This window comes from Rhineura floridana, chromosome 2 (genome assembly GCF_030035675.1).
Source record: "Rhineura floridana isolate rRhiFlo1 chromosome 2, rRhiFlo1.hap2, whole genome shotgun sequence".
Classification (NCBI taxonomy): domain Eukaryota; kingdom Metazoa; phylum Chordata; class Lepidosauria; order Squamata; family Rhineuridae; genus Rhineura; species Rhineura floridana.
In genome coordinates this window covers 226,578,702-226,598,303 of record NC_084481.1, presented here as the reverse complement: position 1 = coordinate 226,598,303, position 19,602 = coordinate 226,578,702, and the positions used below count along the sequence as shown (strand labels likewise).

Here is a 19,602-nt window from a genome sequence, read left to right as displayed (position 1 = left end):
GAGGCAAGAATGGCCCCCTCTTTGCAATCCTTCCATCGGCAGGTAAAAACTTTTTTATTCCAACAGGCCTTTGGAGCTGAAGGTTGCTAAGGTCATGGCTTGAAGAGGGTGCTGCATTGTTATTGTTTAATTGTACTATTTTAAACTGAGGTGATTTATTAAGGGAATGTTTGAACGGTTTTAATATTGCAAATAGTTTAATTCTATTTATTTTAGATTATTGTATGTTCTTAATTATATGTATTTTTATCTGGAAGCCGCCTTGAGTTCCAGTTTGGAAAACAGAGCGGGGTAAAAATAAAGATAATAATAATAATAATAAAAATAAAATAATAATAATAATAATAATAATAATAATAATAATAATAATGTGAAAGTGGCAGGTGCAGTGCTCTTAATCCCTTAACCATAGTTACATAATCAGGGAAGTCATGTCTATGAAAGGGAATCAATCTCTTAGCCCAGGGGCGGGGAACCTTTTTCAGCTTGAGGGCCACATTCCCTTCTGGGTAACTGTCCAAGGTCCACATGCCAGTGGTGATCAGGGCCAGAGGAAAAGTGAGCAGAGAAACAAATATCAATGTTATCTTTGTATAGTAGGCTAGCTTCTATACACACTCACTCATGTCCTCCGTTCAGGCAAGGAACAGGCATGATCAGAGTTCAAGGACACATTCCAGCCAAGTAAAAGCACTCGGGGGTGACCTGGAGAGAGTTCTGAGGGCCGGACAGAAAGGTATGGAGGGCCACATTTGGCCCCTAGACCTGACCATCCCTACTCCTGCCAGGCTATGGTCTCAAGGCACATGAGGCCAGCTCCCTGCTGAAGCTAAGCACCAGGGTCAGGTCTGGTCAGTGCCTGGATGGGAGACTGCCTGGGAACCATATGTAAGCCGCCTTGGGTTGCTATCATGAAAAGAAAGGCGGGGTATAAATGTAATAAAATTAATAAATAAATAAACTATGTGGCTGATGTAGCATAAGGCAATTTCCTATCTTCCTAACTTTATTAAGGGCAAGCATAATGGCTGAACTAAGGTGCATGGTTCAAGAAAGTTGACGGCAGGGATGTTTGGGAAGTTAGGTTTCTGCACTGGATTCATGGCATGAGGGATTCTGAAGAACAACTCTGAATGTTAACAAGTTCAGGTCTTGATTATGATCATATATTCAGTTTGGCAGTACCCAAGAACGGCTGTGTTATCATAACTAAGATTTATCAGCCTATTCAATATTCAAAGCTCTTCTTTGGAAAAGCCCTTAAGCTGTGAGTCATGTGCAGAGACGAACATATCTCTGCTTCTCATCATCTTCCTTGACCCCCTGGTGCCACCCCAGAATGCCTTCTCTCACCTCAGGCCCTGCCAATGATTGCAGTGTTGCAGTAAACCACATTTTGCAACCTTTAGGATAATCAAGGGCTTGCATGCAAACTGCTTGATGCCATTCCGAATTTCCATTATCCCTCACCACACTTTCTGGGGCTGATGGGAGGTAGAATCCAACAACACCCAGAGGGCTGCAGGTGCTGTTCTAAGCTCCAGGCAGGTGAGAGCCAGATATGTAAGAACTTCCTTTAAAAGGAGACATTAAAATGTATTATAAAAATTGCAGGCACAAATGCTGAGCTGAAATATGCCCCAGCTCCAAAAGGTCTACCAAAACGTGCTCTTACATCTCTTCCAGAAAATGGTCATGGTAGGACTTTGGCCATCCTGTGGAGACACCAGTGAAGAAGAGAGGTCAAGTAGAAATGGAGGCCATCGAGGAATTAAAAGAGATCTAGTTGATGAAGAATAGCATTTGACTCGTTTGTGTCGCTTTCCTAGATGCACAGAAGTCTGAACCTAAGAATATATAAAGAGCCCTGCTGGATCAAGCCCGTGGTCCATCTAGTCCAATATCCTGTTCTCACAGTGGACAGCCAGATCCCTGTGGGAATCCCGCAATCAGGACCTGAGTGCAAGAGCACTCCCCCATTTGTGATTCCCTGTAGACAGTATTCACAGGCACACTGTCTTTGACAGTAGAGGTAGAACACAACCATTGTGGCTAGTAGCAACTGATAGCCTTATCTGAATGGCCTACTAGTCACCCTGGCATAGACCCCAGTAAAACCTGGTTTATGAAAGAACAGAAGAAACGAGGAAATCCACATTTGCTGTGGCGTAGTGGACGTTGAACCTTTACTTTGAATTACCTTGCGGCCCAAAGTTCTTCTAAAGTTGCACCTGGGTCCTGCTTGGGGCGTCTCGCTGGCCACTGTGAGAACAGGATGCTGTTGGCCTGATCCAGCAGGCTGGCTTGATCCAACAGGCATCTTTTTGATGTTCTTGAGGTGCTTCGGGTGGCATTCTAAGCATACTAAGGATAGGAGAAGGCAGCATTTTCATTCTGCCCTGTGTTTGTCGCATGCAGCGCTGTTTGCTTTCTGCTGCAGTTCTCCTTCTGCCAAAAGCTGTGTTGTTCTTCCTGTTGTCCCTCGTGGTGAAGAGTTGTAACTTGTGTTATTCTATCCCATTCTTTTCAATGCAAAGGAAACGCACCCAATGCAAAAATTGAGAGAGAGGAGAGAACCGTAATCAGTTACATATTATTTGTGGACTAAAAGCAACAACAGGGAGTACCAACTGTATTCACTGGATTGGTTTTTGTTCTGGACGTGGGAGGAATACATGAACGTATGCACTTTCTGCTCTTGTTTCTGTTGCCATCAGAATCCTCCGACATCCCCAGAGTGTGCAGCGTCTGCCATACAGACCCGCCTTGCCCCTCTTGTTCTCACAACAGCCTTCTGGGGAGTGGGTTAGGCTGAGAGGTCCTGACTGGCCCATAGCCACTCAGCAGGGGCAGCTTCAAGAGTTGGCCTTGTCAGGCAGCTGCCAAGACCCTCTCCCCCATGCCTCAACAATGGGCCTGCTGATGACCAGCAGAGCCCCCTGGCCCTATTTCAGCTCTTTTCTGATTATGGCATCTCCTTGCCCACCGTGTCCCTCTGGCCCACAGAAAGAGCACTCACCCAACCTTTGGGTTGCCGGATGTTTGTTGGACTACAACTCCCATCAGCCCCAGCCAGCATAGCCAATGATCAGGGATGATGGGAATTGTAGACTGGCATGGCCAGTGATCAGGGATGATGGGAATTGTAGTCCAGCATGGCCAGTGATCAGGGATGATGGGAATTGTAGTTCAGCATGGCCAGTGATCAGGGATGATGGGAATTGTAGTCCAACATGGCCAGTGATCAGGGATGATGGGAATTGTAGTCCAGCATGGCCAGTGATCAGGAATGATGGGAATTATAGTCCAGCATGGCCAGTGATCAAGAATGATGGGAATTGTAGTCCAGCATGTGCAATGATCAGGAATGATGGGAATTGTAGTCCGGCATGGCCAGTGATCAAGAATGATGAGATTTGTAGTCCAGCATGGCCAATTATCAGGAATTATGGGAATTTTAGTCCAGCATGGCCAGTGATCAAGAATGATGGGAATTGTAGTCCAGCATGGGCAATGATCAGGAATGATGGGAATTGTAGTCCGGCATAGCCAGTGATCAGGAATGATGGGAACTGTAGTCTGGCATGGCCAATGATCAGGAATGATGGGAATTGTAGTCCAGCATGGCCAGTGATCAAGAATGATGGGAATTGTAGTCCAGCATAGCCAATGATCAGGACTGATGGGAATTGTAGTCCGGCATGGCCAATGATCAGGAATGATGGGAATTGTAGTCCAGCATGGCCAGTGATCAGGAATGATGGGAACTGTAGTCTGGCATGGCCAATGATCAGGAATGATGGGAATTGTAGTCCGGCATAGCCAATGATCAGGAATTATGGGAATTGTAGTCCGGCATGGCCAGTGATCAGGAATGATGGGAACTGTAGTCTGGCATGGCCAATGATCAGGAATGATGGGAATTGTAGTCCAGTATGGCCAGTGATCAGGAATGATGGGAATTGTAGTCCAGCATGGCCAGTGATCAGGAATGATGGGAATTGTAGTCCGGCATGGCCAGTGATCAGGAATGATGGGAATTGTAGTCCAGCATGGCCAGTGATCAGGAATGATGGGAATTGTAGTCCAGCATGGCCAATGATCAGGAATGATGGGAATTGTAGTCCAGCATGGCCAGTGATCAGGAATGATGGGAATTGTAGTCCAGCATGGCCAGTGATCAGGAATGATGGGAATTGTAGTCCAGCATGGCCAGTGATCAGGAATGATGGGAATTGTAGTCCAGCATGGCCAATGATCAGGAATGATGGGAACTGTAGTCTGGCATGGCCAATGATCAGGAATGATGGGAACTGTAGTCTGGCATGGCCAGTGATCAGGAATGATGGAAATTGTAGTCCGGCATGGCCAGTGATCAGGAATGATGGGAATTGTAGTCCAGTATGGCCAGTGATCAGGAATGATGGGAATTGTAGTCCGGCATGGCCAGTGATCAGGAATGATGGGAATTGTAGTCCGGCATGGCCAGTGATCAGGAATGATGGGAATTGTAGTCCGGCATGGCCAGTGATCAGGAATGATGGGAATTGTAGTCCAGTATGGCCAATGATCAGGAATGATGGGAATTGTAGTCCAGCATGGCCAGTGATCAGGAATGATGGGAATTGTAGTCCAGTATGGCCAGTGATCAGGAATGATGGGAATTGTAGTCCGGCATGGCCAATGATCAGGAATGATGGGAATTGTAGTCCAGCATGGCCAGTGATCAGGAATGATGGGAATTGTAGTCCAGCAATATCTGCGGACCCAAAAGGTGGGAAAGGCTGCACTAGCACACACTAGGAGGAAGCAGAAGAAATGTTAGCTGCCACTGCCTGCTTGCTGGCCTGCCCTTTCTCTCTGGAATTATGACCAGAGGGAGAGCAAGTGGGTGACTGCAGGGAGAAGGAGGAGTGGGTGCCCACTGAAAGCATCTTGCTTGAGAGTCCCCAGACCCTGGAGCTGGCACTGCCACCAGTGGGGTAGTACCATAGCTCAGTGGCAGAGCATCTGCTTTGCATGCAGAAGGTCCCAGGTTCAATCCCAACATATTCAGGAAGGGCTAGGAGAGACCCAGAGAGCCAGTGTGGTGCAGTGGTTAAGGTGTTGGACTACGACCTGGGAGACCAGGGTTCGAATCCCCACACAGCCATGAAGCTCCCTGGGTGACCTTGGGCCAGTCACTGCCTCTCAGCCTCATGAAAACCCTATTCAGGGTTGCCATAAGTCGGAATCGACTTGAAGGTAGTACAGGAGAGACCCGTGCTGCCGGTCAGTGTACCGAGCTAGATGGACCAATGGTCTGATTCAGTACAAGGCAGCTTTCCATTTTCCTATGTTTGTAGCCTCAGGCCCCGGGGCTGAGTGTGGCCCTCTATGCATCTCTGTCTGGCCCTTGGAACTCTCCCCAGCTACACCCTTCTCTGGCCCTGCTTTGTACCCTTCTTCAGTGTTTTTGCCAGGCTGGGCTGTATCCTTCAACTCTGAGAATGCATCTTGCGTGCCTGGATGCAATATAGAGAGGGGCATGTCAGTGTGTGCAGAAACTAGCCTGATGTTCAAAGGTAATATTTACATTTGTTGCTCCGCCTGCTTTTGTCTCTGGCCCCACCCACCACTGGCATGTGGCCCTCAGCAGGTTGCCCAGAAGGGAATGCGGCCCTCAGGATGAGAGGGTTTCCTCACCCCATGCAATAAGATTGCTGCCCTGAGCTCCTGCTGGTAGGAAGGGCGGGATATAAACCAAATAATAAATAAATAAATAAGATTTATGGATGAGTGAAGTCTAAGGCTGCGAACACCCTAGTTGCCAGAACAAAGCATTTCTATTAGCCACACTTGGAGGGGGAATGGGTTGATCTGCCAATCAGCTGCAAAATCTCTTTGAAGCTGATTTAAAACAAGCAAACAAAAACACTCCAGCTGCTCCCACAGGTTTTACAGTAGAAAGGGGCAGCGTTTGACTAGCGTTGTGTGCCCCTGTTTTCAGAAGAGAGAGGTGGAGACGCGCTGGAGCCGGCAGAACAGAGAGTGTGTGGGTATCCTGAGTCCAACCCTCTCTCCACTTCACCATACTCTGCTCCCTCCCCTGAGACTCGAAACAGAATGCCAGCATGGAGTCTTTAAAAGGGGGGGGGGAGAGAGAGAACAGAAGCCACAATGAGACACCGCTAGCTAAAACGGCATGAATACCGTGACACCAGCCGGCCTCCTATGAGCCACATAAATTGCTCTCACGTTCTTCATTTACAGTAACCGTTTTGCTCTGTGGCTTGATTCCAATCTAGAGCTTTGTGCAATGGGATTTTTTTCTCCTCCCCCTTCTGGTCTGGTCCTCGTGCCTGCATCATGGTCTTTTGATGCCACAACTTCCTGTTAGCGCCAGCATTTCTTCATTGCTTCCTAGCTTTGCCAGCCTCTGCTCTAGATAATACTCTCTCTCGGCTAAACCACTAAAGGAACGCTGATGCAGTTCAGCAATTTTAGACTCCGGACTTTAGAATCGCCTTTGGGTCTGTGGATGGTAATTGTGAGTGACCCCCAAATGTGGGAAGCCAGCCCTCCTGTGCTCTTCTTGCTCATTCTGCTGATCAGGCCCTCGACTTTTGCCCCACTCACCATATACTCAGAGGCACATGTTACCAAATTCTTCCAAGCTACACAGGAAGTGGATTGCTGTGAAAGACCAACCCAAATTGTGTTTGCATTTTGACCAATTTGTAGGGCAGTCCAATATCTCAGAGAGGAGGTCAGGTCTCCTGCTCCCCTGGTGCATTCACTATAGCTGCGCAATTTCCCTGCTTTTTAAAGTTTGATAAAAATATCTGTTGACTATAGGTACGTTCTTAAACTGCAAGGTTTTTTGCCTGTTAGTGAATTCCTCTGCTTTTTAATCCAGGAGGTAAGAAATGGGATCCTGTGCAAGTTTGCTGAGCATGAATTGATCATTGGCATGTTTATTGAGTTCAGTGGGATTTACTCCCATGCAATCATGCTGAGGATAGGTAAAACTGACCGAGGGGAAGGGAGGGGGGAGGGCTGGAGTGGGAAGGGGAGGAGGAAAAAGGAAGCGGGGAGGGGAGGAAGAAGGGAAAGGAGAGGGGAAGGAAGGGGAAAGGCAGGTCTGATCATTTGCGTGCTTATTGAATTCAGTGGGCTGTGCAATCATGCTTTGGATAGATAAAACTGACTATGGAGAGAAGGAGGGAGAGGGAGAGGGGAGAGGGAAGGGGAGGGGAGGGGTGAAGAAAGGGGGAGGGAATGGGCAAAAGGGAGGTGATGGGAGGGAGGAGGAGGGCAGGGCAGGTGTGATCATTTGCATGTTTATTGAGTTCAATGGGATTTACTCCCGTGCAATCATGCTTTGGTTAGATAAAACTGACTATGGGGAGGAGGAGGGAGAGGGGAGAGGGAAGGGGAGGGGTGAAGGAAGGGGGAGGGAAGGGGCAAGAGGGAGGGGATAGGAGATTTGGTGGGTGGGCACTGGGCAGAGAGGAAGCCCCTTTCCTTTCCGAAAGGAAAACATTGTGAACAGTATCATTCTTTTTCAGCGTTTTCCCCACCTTTTTATTCTACAGCAGGCACATGTAGTCTTCCATCCAAATTTAAACCAAAGCTACCCCTGGCCACATCCACACCAGACCTTTATTTCACTTTAGACAGTCATGGCTTCTCCCAAAGAATCCTGGGAAGTGTAGTTAGTGAAGGGTGTTCAGAGTTGCTAGGAGATGCCCTGTTCCCCTCACAGAGCTTCAATCAGAGTGGCTCTGGCCACTCTGGCCACTGGAGTTCTGTCAAGGGAATAGGAGTCTTCTCTCAGCACCCTTCACAAACTACACTTCCCAGGATTCTTTGGGGGAAGCCATGACTGTCTAAAGTGAAATAAATGTCTGGCGTGGGTGTGGCCCCCTGATTAGCCGAGCCCAGCAGCTGTGAGTCTGGCTTTTAGAACACTGACAGTTGGTTCTTACTGAGCATGCCTAACATTATTATTCAGTTCAATGCTAAATTTCTTAAATTAATTAAAAATCAGCCAGGCATTTTTTTAAAAAAGTTTAAACTGCAGAAGATGAAGGTCAGAGTATGGGGCAAGATCAGTAACAGGATTACTGGTACTCTGTGAACATTGCTGAATTTTAATTAATTTCAGCAAATTATGAGAACTCTGACAAAAAAATTGTCCAAAAGGGGTCTGTTTTCTTTCTCTCTTTTTACACTTTGAACTCTTGATTCTGTCTGACTGTTTTGTGTATCGCCATCAACACTTGCAGGGTTGTTAAGCAAGCATTTCTGGGTTCAGGACTATAGGTTTAGTAAGGTTTTGTTTTAAAATGAGCTTATGGGAAGCATCAGAATGGCATGGGGGGTATTTTCAATTTAACCTTGCGGAATGTGAAACATCCATGCTGGCTATAGTATACAGCCACTCTTGTGGCTGTATAATGCAAGCAGTTGAAACAATTGCATATATAACAATTTTTTAAAAATTACAAATATAAAAATAGTGTAAAAGAACAACTGCACATACATAAAATCAGTCCAAATCCAAGACAGATACCAACTGGGATAAAGATTTTAGAAGGCTTGTTGAAAGTACAGATGTAGCTTTTTCAAAATCCAGTTGTGTGTGGAAAGGACTGTAATCAGACAGTTGTATGCACATACCTGAGATAAAACGTAGCCATGTGCCTGTAATGGGAACATTTCCTCCTGGTGATTTCAAATATCTGGTGTATTTTTAGGTTCAGGGCTGGAGGCCATACTTCACCACTTCATGTCTGAGCTAGCAGGATACATCACTCTTTTTTTTAGCAAGGGGGAGCTCATCAGAAGCCATTTGAATTCCCTTCTTGTTTGTTCAGACACCTGCCATGAGAAGAATTCTGGCTGGCTTTCTTTTTCTTTTGAGGGCCCAGCAAGATAATATAAGAGCAATTGTTTTTGGACCAATGGGGCGCTTGAGAACCACCCAGGTTTGTAGCCCTCTGGGGTTTCAGAGGGTCTTAGACCCCTTACTTTTTTGGGAGCAGGGTCCCAGCAGGGTCCGTATATCTCTAGCTTCCTACAAGCCAATCAGCATGAAAAGGGAGTGTGTTAGCCGCTAAGCAGAGTCTTCTAAACATGCTTCCTTGTCCTTTCCTGCTGATTGGAGGCAATCAGGGTGAAAGGAGGTGAGTCAACCACTTAGAAGACTCTTTTCAGTAGCTAACACACTTCCCTTTCGTGCTGATTGGCTCATAGGGAGAAGGCATGTGCGAGAAGGACTGAGGAGTGTAGAGATGACAATGGAGAGCAAGCAAGCTACTGAGGGGTGTGTGACTGTGGGGCGATATGGCACGACTGTCATGAAGAGAACCTGCACTTCTGAATTTGCCACTACAATACTGCTGAGAACAGAACAATTTGCCATTTGAAAGTCAGAGGCTAGAACAAGGGCGTCCACGTGGGCTCTGCCAATGCTTTACAAACATTCAGCATGACAAGCCTTGGTCATGGTGAGCATCACGATAGTTATCACACTCACCTCACATGCGAGAGGTTTCCAGTTTGAAACCGGGCAGAAACATATTTTCTGTATTTGTTAAATGTGTAACCTGTTGAGAGCCAGTGTAGTGTAACGGTTGGACTAGGACCTGGGAGAGACCAGGGCTCAAATCCCCACTCAGCCATGAAGCTTGCTGGTGACTTTAAGGTAAAGTTTACATTCATTTCTCCACCCACTTTTCCCTCTGGCCCTGCCCACCAGTGGACTGTTGGGCCTAGAAGCTGTCTCAGAAAGAAATGTAGTTCTTGGACCGAAAAAGGTTCCACACCCCTGTTGTGTGAAGGATTACTTCACTTTGCAGGAGGTCATGTCTGACTAATTTAAAAGAGAAGGCAAGGCATTTGTTCCATTGGTACACGAGAAAAAAAAAGAGATTTGTCATATAATATAGTATCAACTCTTCCAGTTTTTAAGCAGAGATAGGATGACCACTGATCAGGCATGATGTAGTAGTGGGTTTTTCTTATTCAGCAGCGGGCTTGATTAGATTACCTTTGAGGATCCCTTTCAACACTTACGATTCTTTGAAATGAACTTTGTCACAGCGGCATGTGAAGTGGCATGCTGTGTGTGACATGGTGCCTTAACGCAGTAGCGCATTATCCAGGGGGCTTCCATCCGTGATGGTCTCTGATATCTTCTGTTAGGATCGCCTCTTCTTTGTCATGGAGTTTGTGAATGGAGGTGACTTGATGTTCCACATCCAGAAATCCCGTCGCTTCGATGAAGCCAGAGCCCGATTTTACGCCGCAGAAATCATTTCGGCCCTCATGTTCCTCCACGAGAAAGGCATCATTTACAGGTGAGCAAAAACATCACGCAATATTTTGTCTTTTCCTGTGACTTCTGAGGGCTCCAACAGTTGCTGCCTATTATTCAATCAATCAATCAATGAATCAGTGAATCAAATTTTATTTTGCGGTCACAGACCCAACATACAGTTGATTAGACAAACAATCTAAAACGCGTATAGCTATACAGTAATATAGGATAACTTTACTATAAAACGCATGAGTTTAATGAGTAACCATCTTATGTATACTCTGGACTGAGTTAAAAAATTTAGCAACTAGCTCTGAAATTGACCTGTCTGTGTCAGACAATAGGTATTTCAAATACCAATCTGTAGATATTATTATTGCTGCCTATTATTCATGTTTATCGACTGAAAGAGTGCACGTGTGAGATGCACATAGGATCCGTCCACACGGATCATTGGGAAAGGGATTGAAAAATAAGACTGTTGATATCATAATGTCTTTATGCCAACTGATGGTGCCACCACACTTGAAATACTATGAGCAGTTCTGTTCTGGTCACCTCATCTCAAAAAGGGTATCGTAGAGCTGGAAAAGGTTCAGAAAAGGGCAACCAAAATGTTAAAGGAAACGGAGTTAACCCCAGGCAAGCAAGGAGAGCAACTCCCCTATGAGGAAAGTTTACCACATTTGGGGCTTTTTTAGTTTAGAGAAAAGGCAAGTTAAGAGGAGACATGATAGAGGTGAATTAAATTCTGCATGGTGGAGAAAGTGGATAGGGAGGAAACCTCTCTCGTAATACTGGAGTTTGGAGTCATCCATTGAAATTGAATGACGGAAGGTTCTAGAAGATACACAAAAGGAACTACTTCTTCACACCGCACAGGGCCCTGTCAGACCTTTGGACCATGTAGCTCAGTACTGCCTATACCCAGGGTAGCCACACTTCAGATGTTGTTAGACTCCCATCAGTTCCAGCCAGCATGGCCAGTGGTCAGGAATGATGGGAGTTGTAACCCAGCCACATCTGGGGGCACCGTGTTAGCTACCCCTGGTCAACACTGACTGGCAGCGGCTCTCCAGGGTTTCTGGTAGGGGTCTCTCCCAGCCCCACCCAGAGATGCTGGGGATTGATCCTGCGACCTTCTGCATGCTAAATACATGCTCTACCACTGAGCCATGGGTCTTGCAACTATGGTATCCACTGCCACAAGGTGTAGGGATGGCCATCCACTTGGACAACTTTAAAGGGGAATTTGGCAACTTCATGGAGTATAATGTGATTGATGGCTACTAGCCACAGTGGCTGTGTAGCACTTTCATTATTGGAGGGAGTATATCTTTGAATGCCAGCTGCTGGGAATCATAACTGGGAAGAGTGCTGTTGCACTCAGGTCTACCTTTCAGGCTTCCCACGGGTATCTGGTTGGCCACTTGGACTAGAGGGGCCACTGGCCTGATCCAGCAAGCTTTCTTATGACCTGCGTGTACACTAACAAATCTACATCTGAGTTACTATATAAACCAGGGATTCTTGCAGCCTAATTTCAAGGAATGCAGTTGTGGGAGGAGGGTGAAATGACTTTTTTGTTGTTACTGTTGTTCAGCCATTGGGAGTCAGAAACCCTTGTTGATAGCACTGCGACTCATGCTGTGGATCCTGATCTATTAATTTTTAGAGAATGCTGTTGTGCTCATATCCGGCTAGCGGGCTCCACAGAGGCGTCTGGTTGGCCACTGTGGGAAGCAGATTCTAGAGTAGATGGGCCGTTGGTCTGATCCAGCAAGGCTCGTCTTAGGATAAAGGCACACTTACTGTTGCTCCAGTTCCAGTGCGACTCCACCTCTCTTTCCTGAAAATGGGGTTACACGATTTCGCATCTGATTGGTAGATGAACCCATTTGCCTTCCAGGTGTGGCCAATGGAAATGCTTTGCTGCAGGCCCAACACTTTGCTGTGGGAAGTCCTGAAAGGACTGAAGTCAGCAGTGAGGAAGGAAGGTGTGTCCAGCAGAGGGCACAGTCACTTCAAAATGCAGCCAGAAAAACCATTCTGGCTGCTTTTGAAGCGACTAGCCGTGTAATCTTTGACATCACCTGCTCTTTTAATAGCCACATAGCAAGGGAAACGTTGGTAGGTGCCACTTTTTCAGCAGCATGTGTGGAGACAAGATGCACCCTCCCAAATTCCCCCAGCTGTTTAAGCTCCAGATATTATAGTCAGTGTGGAATCTGGCAGCCATAACTAGCTCACAGCCAACACCTGTTGACAGTTTTCCTTATCAGGCCCGTTGCACTGATGACAGTCCTCAGTGCGTGTTACCTTCTGAAAACCAGAAGTGCAACAGGGAGCCTGTCTTGTCCTGTCCTGTCCTGTCCTGTCCTGGCTATCTATAAATCACGGTCACAGTAGGGGCGGAAGTAAAACTCTTAAGGAGGTGGTGTTGTGTTATCTAACTCTATAAATGCTAGCAAGGTATTTATCATTCTGTCATACACAGCTATTATTTATTTGTTCGTATCAGCTAGACCAACAAAGGGAGTTGCACCAGCACAGTGGTGGCTGGTGCCCTTCGGGACTGGCGGGGCGTAAGGCAGGATGCCCAACAGTAGGTGGAGCCAGAGCCAATAAGAAGCAGAGGCAGCTAAGTCTTGTTTTGTCTCCTTCTTCCTCCCTGCTGAGTTTTCAAGTCCAGCACTAAGAAGAAGGAAGCTGACAGGCAATCGTACCCTCTGGACTGGTTGTAGTTAAGCAGGCAGGCAGCTGGGGGCCTTATTCACCCTGATGGACTGGCCCCCACCGCTGCAGCTCAGAACTGCATTCTGGGCCTGCCCATCAGTGGGCAAATGGCCCACTCATAATGCTGTGCTTTTTTGCCTGAAGCTCAGCGTGTTTACTTGATGGAAGGAAGTCCCATTGGGGACTTTGGGGTCCACTCCTCATTGGGGTCTACTCCTAGGTAGGGATGGAAAGATCTGTCCATTTTGGATCTCTCCGTTTCTCATTTTTAGAATCTTAAATTCAGTTCTCCACATTTCTGCATCAGTTTGTTAATTTTTTTTTTAATCCTCATGAAAACTCTTCAGTATTTTAAGGCTAATTTCTCCTAATAAACACATTTTTGTGTGCAGTTTTAGCTAATGTACATATTTTTGCAAACAATTTATCCTAATATAATGCATTTTGTATGTTATTCTCACTAATGTATTCATGTTTACGCACATTTTCCCCTGACATATATATATATTTGTAAACACTATTTGGCTGAAGAACTGCCTTGCAAATTTCAGATGTGCAAATTATGAAGGATGGTTGTATTTCAGTTCTCATACTGTTTTAGAAAGTGTAACAAGGGAGTCCTGTGTGCCTTGTAATCAGCCCCAGTTAACAATCTGGCCACAGCTCTTTGGACCAGCTGAAGTTTCAGAGCATTCTTCAAAGGTAGCCGCACGTAGATCATGTTATAGTAATCCAAATGGGATTGGCATGTGTCACAGTGAACAGATCTCCAGCAATGGGTGCACTTGGCACACTAGCTTTGACCGTGCAAATGCACTCCTGGCCATCGCTGAAACCTGAGCATCCAGGCTGAGGTCTGAATCCAGGAGTACACCCAAACTATGAACCTGTGTCTTCAGGTGGAGTGTAACCCTGTCCAGCACAGGTTGAATCCCTATTCCCTAAGCTGCCTTTTGACTGACCAGGAGCACCTCTGTCTTGTATGGATTAAACTTCAATTTGTTTGCTCTCATCCAGCGCAACATGTAGTAGCTTTAGTGTGTAATAGTGAGAGGGGCAGAGATCCAGGTGTGAGAACGAGTGCCTTTCAGGATTGCAAGCATTCTCCTGGGAAGTGTTGGAGGACATAGGATTCTTCCCTCTGCAACTGAAGCTGGCACTGCAAATGTCTCCGTTCATAACACCCAGACCCCAACACAGTTTTTACAGGGGAATCAGCATGAATAAGTCTTCTGCTCAAGCATAACATTTTGGCTGAAAATATGAGTCAAATGCTGGTCACTGTGAACGCAGGAACCCTTTGGAAAGACAAGGCAAAAAGAGAGAGAGACAAAGTCCCATTAACTCTGCAGTTGTGTCTCACTCTCACTTCCCCTCTCACGCATAATGCCAGGCCCCAGAGATGCCAAATAATTACACAACCAGGATCCTTCTTCAAATAGCAACAAGCAATAGCCACTGACATTCAATCAGTCCTCCAAAAAGACCTGTTCATCCAGATCTGAGCACCCAAGGCTTTCCTTTTCTCTCCAAGGTATTCCCCCAGAGACTGTAGAATAAATTGCCCTACATTAAGGAGCTCTTGTGCGCACATATATAAATGTGCGCCAAGTGTCACAATAAATGCTTGAAAGAAAACAAATGGCAGTAATCTGATCTTGCAAAGAAATTGGCCATAATATTACAATTTAATGCATGTATATCCTGGGTGTCAAGGGCCAGCTAAAGATCACCCCCACAGTGAGTGGCTCAGGGGTTACGTGCCCTGCCACCTGTGCAGCCGTGGGCAAGCTGCAGAGTCCCAAGGAGCCCAGTTGCCCCCCCAGCTGGCAGATGCGGACAAGGAAGGGGCTGGCTTGTGCAGCTGTGGCAAGCTGAGCAGGCCCTAGCCAGCTGGGGAGGACTAGCCTCAGAGGGAGGCAATGGTAAACCCCCTCTGAATACCCCTTACCATGAAAACCCTATTCGTAGGGCCGCCATAAGTCAGGATCGACTTGAAGGCAGTCCATCCACACACATATCCAGCCACTCTGAATGCAAGAGAGATGGGTAGCTGGTTGTCTATATTTTGCAAAACAACACTGAGAAAGCCTGGGGTGAAAGAAAGGGCAGGGAGGTGGTAGGGTCAGGCACGTCTTTCTTTCTCTCTTTCTTCCTTTCTTCCTTCCTTCCTTCCTTCCTTCCTTCCTTCCTTCCTTCCTTCCTTCCTTCCTTCCTTCCTTCCTTCCTTCCTTCCTTCCTTCCTTCCTTCCTTTCTTTCTTTCTTTCTTTCTTTCTTTCTTTGGGACCCCTCCAGGCCCTCTTTTTATTGTGCAGTCATGATGATTTTCAGTGTGGAGGGTGGGGCTGCAATGCTGTCTGGACTTACCACCACCCACAGCTACTGCTTAGCAAGCGGGGTAGAGGCGAGGTGCAGGGAGCTCAGCAGGGTGTGGCGGCAGAGCCAATCCGATCTCAGTAAGCAGTGCTGACCCACTGTGTCTGGGAACCAGAAAAGCAGCGGAGCCCCACCCACACAGGCCCACCAGCAGCTACAGATAACTTGTGCTCATGCTGGCATCAGAGCAGATCTAATGTTTGTGCCTGCTTCATTTCCAGTCTGTGCACGTCCTGTAGCTTTCTGCTGAAATCTTGTAATTTTTCATACCACAAATGTGTCGGGGAAGGGGGAATTGTCTCATTTATGTTGTGCTTTATGCCACAAGAGTATCCCTCCGGATGGCAATAATGCAATAATAACCCTGGGGAAGCGTTGCGGAGCAACTGATAAAGTGGAGTGGTGTGTGGACGATCCAGAATAAATCCACCACTAAAGCACTGTCATTGCCTCAATGACATGTTGCAGAATACACCCACCTCCGCACAAAGAAAGCACCAGAGGCCCAGAGTGTAGGCGGTATTCAATGCTAGTCCTACTCAGAGTAGACCCACTGAAGTTAATGGAAAATGGAAATGGACTGCCTTCAAGTCGATCCCGACTTATGGCGACCCTATGAACAGGGTTTTCATGGTAAGCGGTATTCAGAGAGGGTTTACTATTGCCTTCCTCTGAGGCTGAGAGGCAGTGACTGGCCCAAGGTCACCCAGTGAGCTTCATGGCTGTGTGGAGATTCGAACCCTGGTCCCCCGGGTCGTAGTCTAACACTCTAACCATTACACCACACTGGCTCTCAAAGTTAATAGACATGGCTAATTTAAGATCACTCATTTCAATGGGTCTATTCTGCGTAGGACTTAGTTGAATGCAACCCTCTATGTTTATCCTGCTTTTCTGGCAACTATTTCTCCCATATAGCATCTCCCACAGACCCTGCCCATCTGGCTCACAAACTTTAAAAAGTGACGACATGCAAGGAAAGGGGGAGTGGAGGGGAAAGGGAGAGGAGGAAGAAGATCAGTTCTTCAAGGCCAGAACAATGTGGTGAGCTAATAAGCAGACATTTTTTTATCCAGTTTGGGGCAGGCTAATCTTCTCTTGCTAGTATTCTTGCTCGAATAACACCTGCTAGCTCTTGTTCCTTGGGATGGGGATGAGGGAGGCCAGAATGACTTTCGCTTGCTGGTGTTCTTGTGTGATGGCTCTCGTCCCTTTGGCTGATGTGCGTGAGGCCAGAGTGGAGTTTCCCTTTGCTTCTGGAGTCCCAGGGCAACCGTCAGATGGAGCTGAGTGTCTTTTAGGCAGGGATGCAGGAATCGAGCTCCCCGAACCTGCTCCTTGTCTGGCCACTGGAGGGGGCAAGGCTGGTCTCCCCCATTGCCTTGATGTTCTTTGTGATGTTCCTATATATTAGTGTATATATGGTAAGTGCTGGTTGTTTAGAGTATACATGGTAAGTAGTGAAAGAGGAGGGGTAGATCAAGTGGAATGGTCAGAGGAGGTGAATGTGAGGTGGTAAATTGTGGAATGGGGGGAGAAGAGAAAGAGTGGATTGCTTGGTGGGGTTTGAGAGAGTTGTTTGCCAGGAGAGCGTGAAGAAGGAGGGAGGTGGAGTTCGGATTAGTATTGAGTAAAACCATATGCTTATGTGCCTTAAGAAGAAATCTTGTTAATCTTGTTAGCTTTGTTATCTGTAATAAATACTTAATTTGGTTTACCAAAGGCCTGATCCTTGGCTGGGGTTTCACAGACCAGAAGGGAGGGTAAGGTAATGACCAAGGCTGAAGGGGAACTGTAACAAATGGTGGCAGCGGTGAATAACAATACCAGTATTCAGAGTCTCTGGGAATACTAGTATTGGGACGTTACTGGTGGTTGCCTAGCAGGGGGATCTGTTGAGATCTGTGCTAGAGCGGATAGGTAAACCATAAGAGAGTGCGGTCCGGACTGGTGTAGTCCCTGGTGGTGCCTAGAGACAGGCAGTAACCATGAGCAGGTAGGAACCTGACAGGGAGAGCCAGGGAAGGAGCGTCATATTCTTCCTGGGAGGCTTGGAGTATAGCAACTCAGAGGCTTACTAGCAGTGCAGAAGCAGCCATAGCTCAGGGCTAGGGGCCATATTTTACACACAAAAGGTCCACGGTTCATTTTCCAGCATCTCCACTTGAAGGATCAGGTAGCAGGTGCTGGGGAGGGCCCTCTGCTTGAGACTCTGGGGAACTGTTGGCTGTGTGTTAACCAGCTTTTCTCATCCAGGTGCCCTGGTGGCTGATGGGAGTTGTAGTCCAAACCATCTGGAGGGCATCAGGTGGGGGAAAGCTCCTGTTGACAGCACTGGGGCAGATGGATCTATAGGGAAGACCCATAGCTCAGTGCCAGAGCATCTGCTTTGCATGAAGCTCCTCACCGAGCTACAATTCCTAGAGTGGATTAACAATCAATCCCTCTTCCCGGGGAACTCTGGGAATTGTAGCTCTGTGATGGGATTAGGGATCTCCTAGCAACTCTCAGCACCCACAACAAACTACATTTCCCAGGATGCTTGGGGGAAGCCACGACTGCTTAAAGTGGCGTGATGCTGCTTTAAATGTATAGCGCAGATGGGACCTTAATTGACTCAATTAATATACCAACAAAATGGATTTTATGGTCCCAGGCTATGGTCTGAAGGCATGTGAGGCCACCACCTTGCTGAAGCCAAGCAGGTCTGGGTCTGATCACTGCCTGGATGGGAGACCGCCTGGGAACCACATGCATGCCCTCTTGGCTTCCATGGTGAAAGAAAGGTGGGGTATAAATGCAACAAATAAATAATGAGTAATAGTCCCAACCCTAACTTGCAGGCTTTAAAAACAACCAAAAGGTTCCCAGCATTTTGTTCCAGCATTCTTCCGTGGGTTGGAAGGGTGCATACATCTCACCCAGAGCCTCTCTCCTTGAATGGTTATCGCCTCTTGCCTGAGGTTTACAAGATAGCTGCCTTCCTTGATTTATTATACCGCCTGGCATGATCCTGGTCACTGATCTTAAGGCTTCTTTATATGGGACATGCTTTTTATGAACAGGTTCATAAACTTGGTGGCTGAGCTGCAGCTGCTGACATTTAGAAGGTGGCTTACATAATACTCCTGGCTGCAGTTTTTTTATGCAGAAGATTTATAATAAAGGGCAGAGAGGACGTAGCTGTAGATTTCTGCTCAGACAGAGGCAGTTCAGAAGAAAAAGATACTAAGTTAGAGGAAGGAAGTGTGTTTGCAAAATTCTTTCCCTTAATCTATTGTCACTTTTTCTGCATATAAAAAAACAGCCAATCTCGCTTCCAGTCCCCCTATGGTGCTTGGTTGTTTTGCTGTTTCTCTTGAAACGAGAGAGCTGACTCACAGCCCAGTTTGATATGTGTTACTTGGAAGTAAGTATCGCCGATTTCCAGCAATCCTATGCTGGCCTTGTGCTCAGCACAGAGATATGCCTCTGCTACATGGGTGGAATAGGCGCCAGATCTTATACTTGCTCAGCCCAGGAGTGGAAATATTGCTTCAGCCAAACCAAACCAAATTACAATGTACTGAAGAGGTCAAAGTTCAGCAGGGAGGAAGCGGGGTGGTTGGGAAAGCCTGGATTCCGTAAGAAGACATTTCCTCCCTCTCTTTTTCTCTGAAGGACATAAAAAGAGCCCAGCTGAATAAGACCAAAGGCTCATCTAGTCCAGCATCCTGTTCCTCTAATGCAGGGGTGGACCTCTAGCCTGGGGCTGACTGTGGCACTCCAGGCCTCTCTGTCTGGCCCTCAGAATGCTCCCCAGGCCACACCCCCTCTCCTTAGGCCACACCCCTCACTGGCCCCGCTTCACACCCTGAGGGTTTTTAATTTGGCTGGAATGATAATGCCTCTTGATTGCCTGGATGGAGGAGAGACAGGGACGTGGTGAATGTGTGTAGAAACTAGGCTATTGTACAAAGGTAAATTTTACATTCCTTGCTCCACCCACTTTTCCCTCTGGCTCTGCCCGCCACTGGCGTGTGGCCCTTGGAAGATCGCCCAGAAGGGAATGTGGCCCTCAGGTTGAAAAAGATTCTCCGTCTCTGCCCTTGGGTCCAATCAGGTGCCTGTGGGAAGCCCAGAAGCAGGACATAAGCACAACTGCCTTCTCTCTAATTGTGTTCCCACTAGTCTGGTGTGCCAG

The 19,602-nt window shown here is 47.0% G+C and overlaps 1 protein-coding gene across 1 annotated transcript in view; it reads left to right on the top strand.

Annotated features, from left to right (window-relative positions):
• Positions 1–19,602, top strand: part of PRKCH (protein kinase C eta) — a 136,063-nt gene that overhangs the window by 78,360 nt on the left and 38,101 nt on the right. Inside the window, exon 10 of the mRNA XM_061612397.1 lies at positions 10,192–10,346. Coding sequence (XP_061468381.1) covers positions 10,192–10,346 — 155 coding nt within the window. The remainder of the gene's footprint in view (positions 1–10,191; positions 10,347–19,602) is intronic.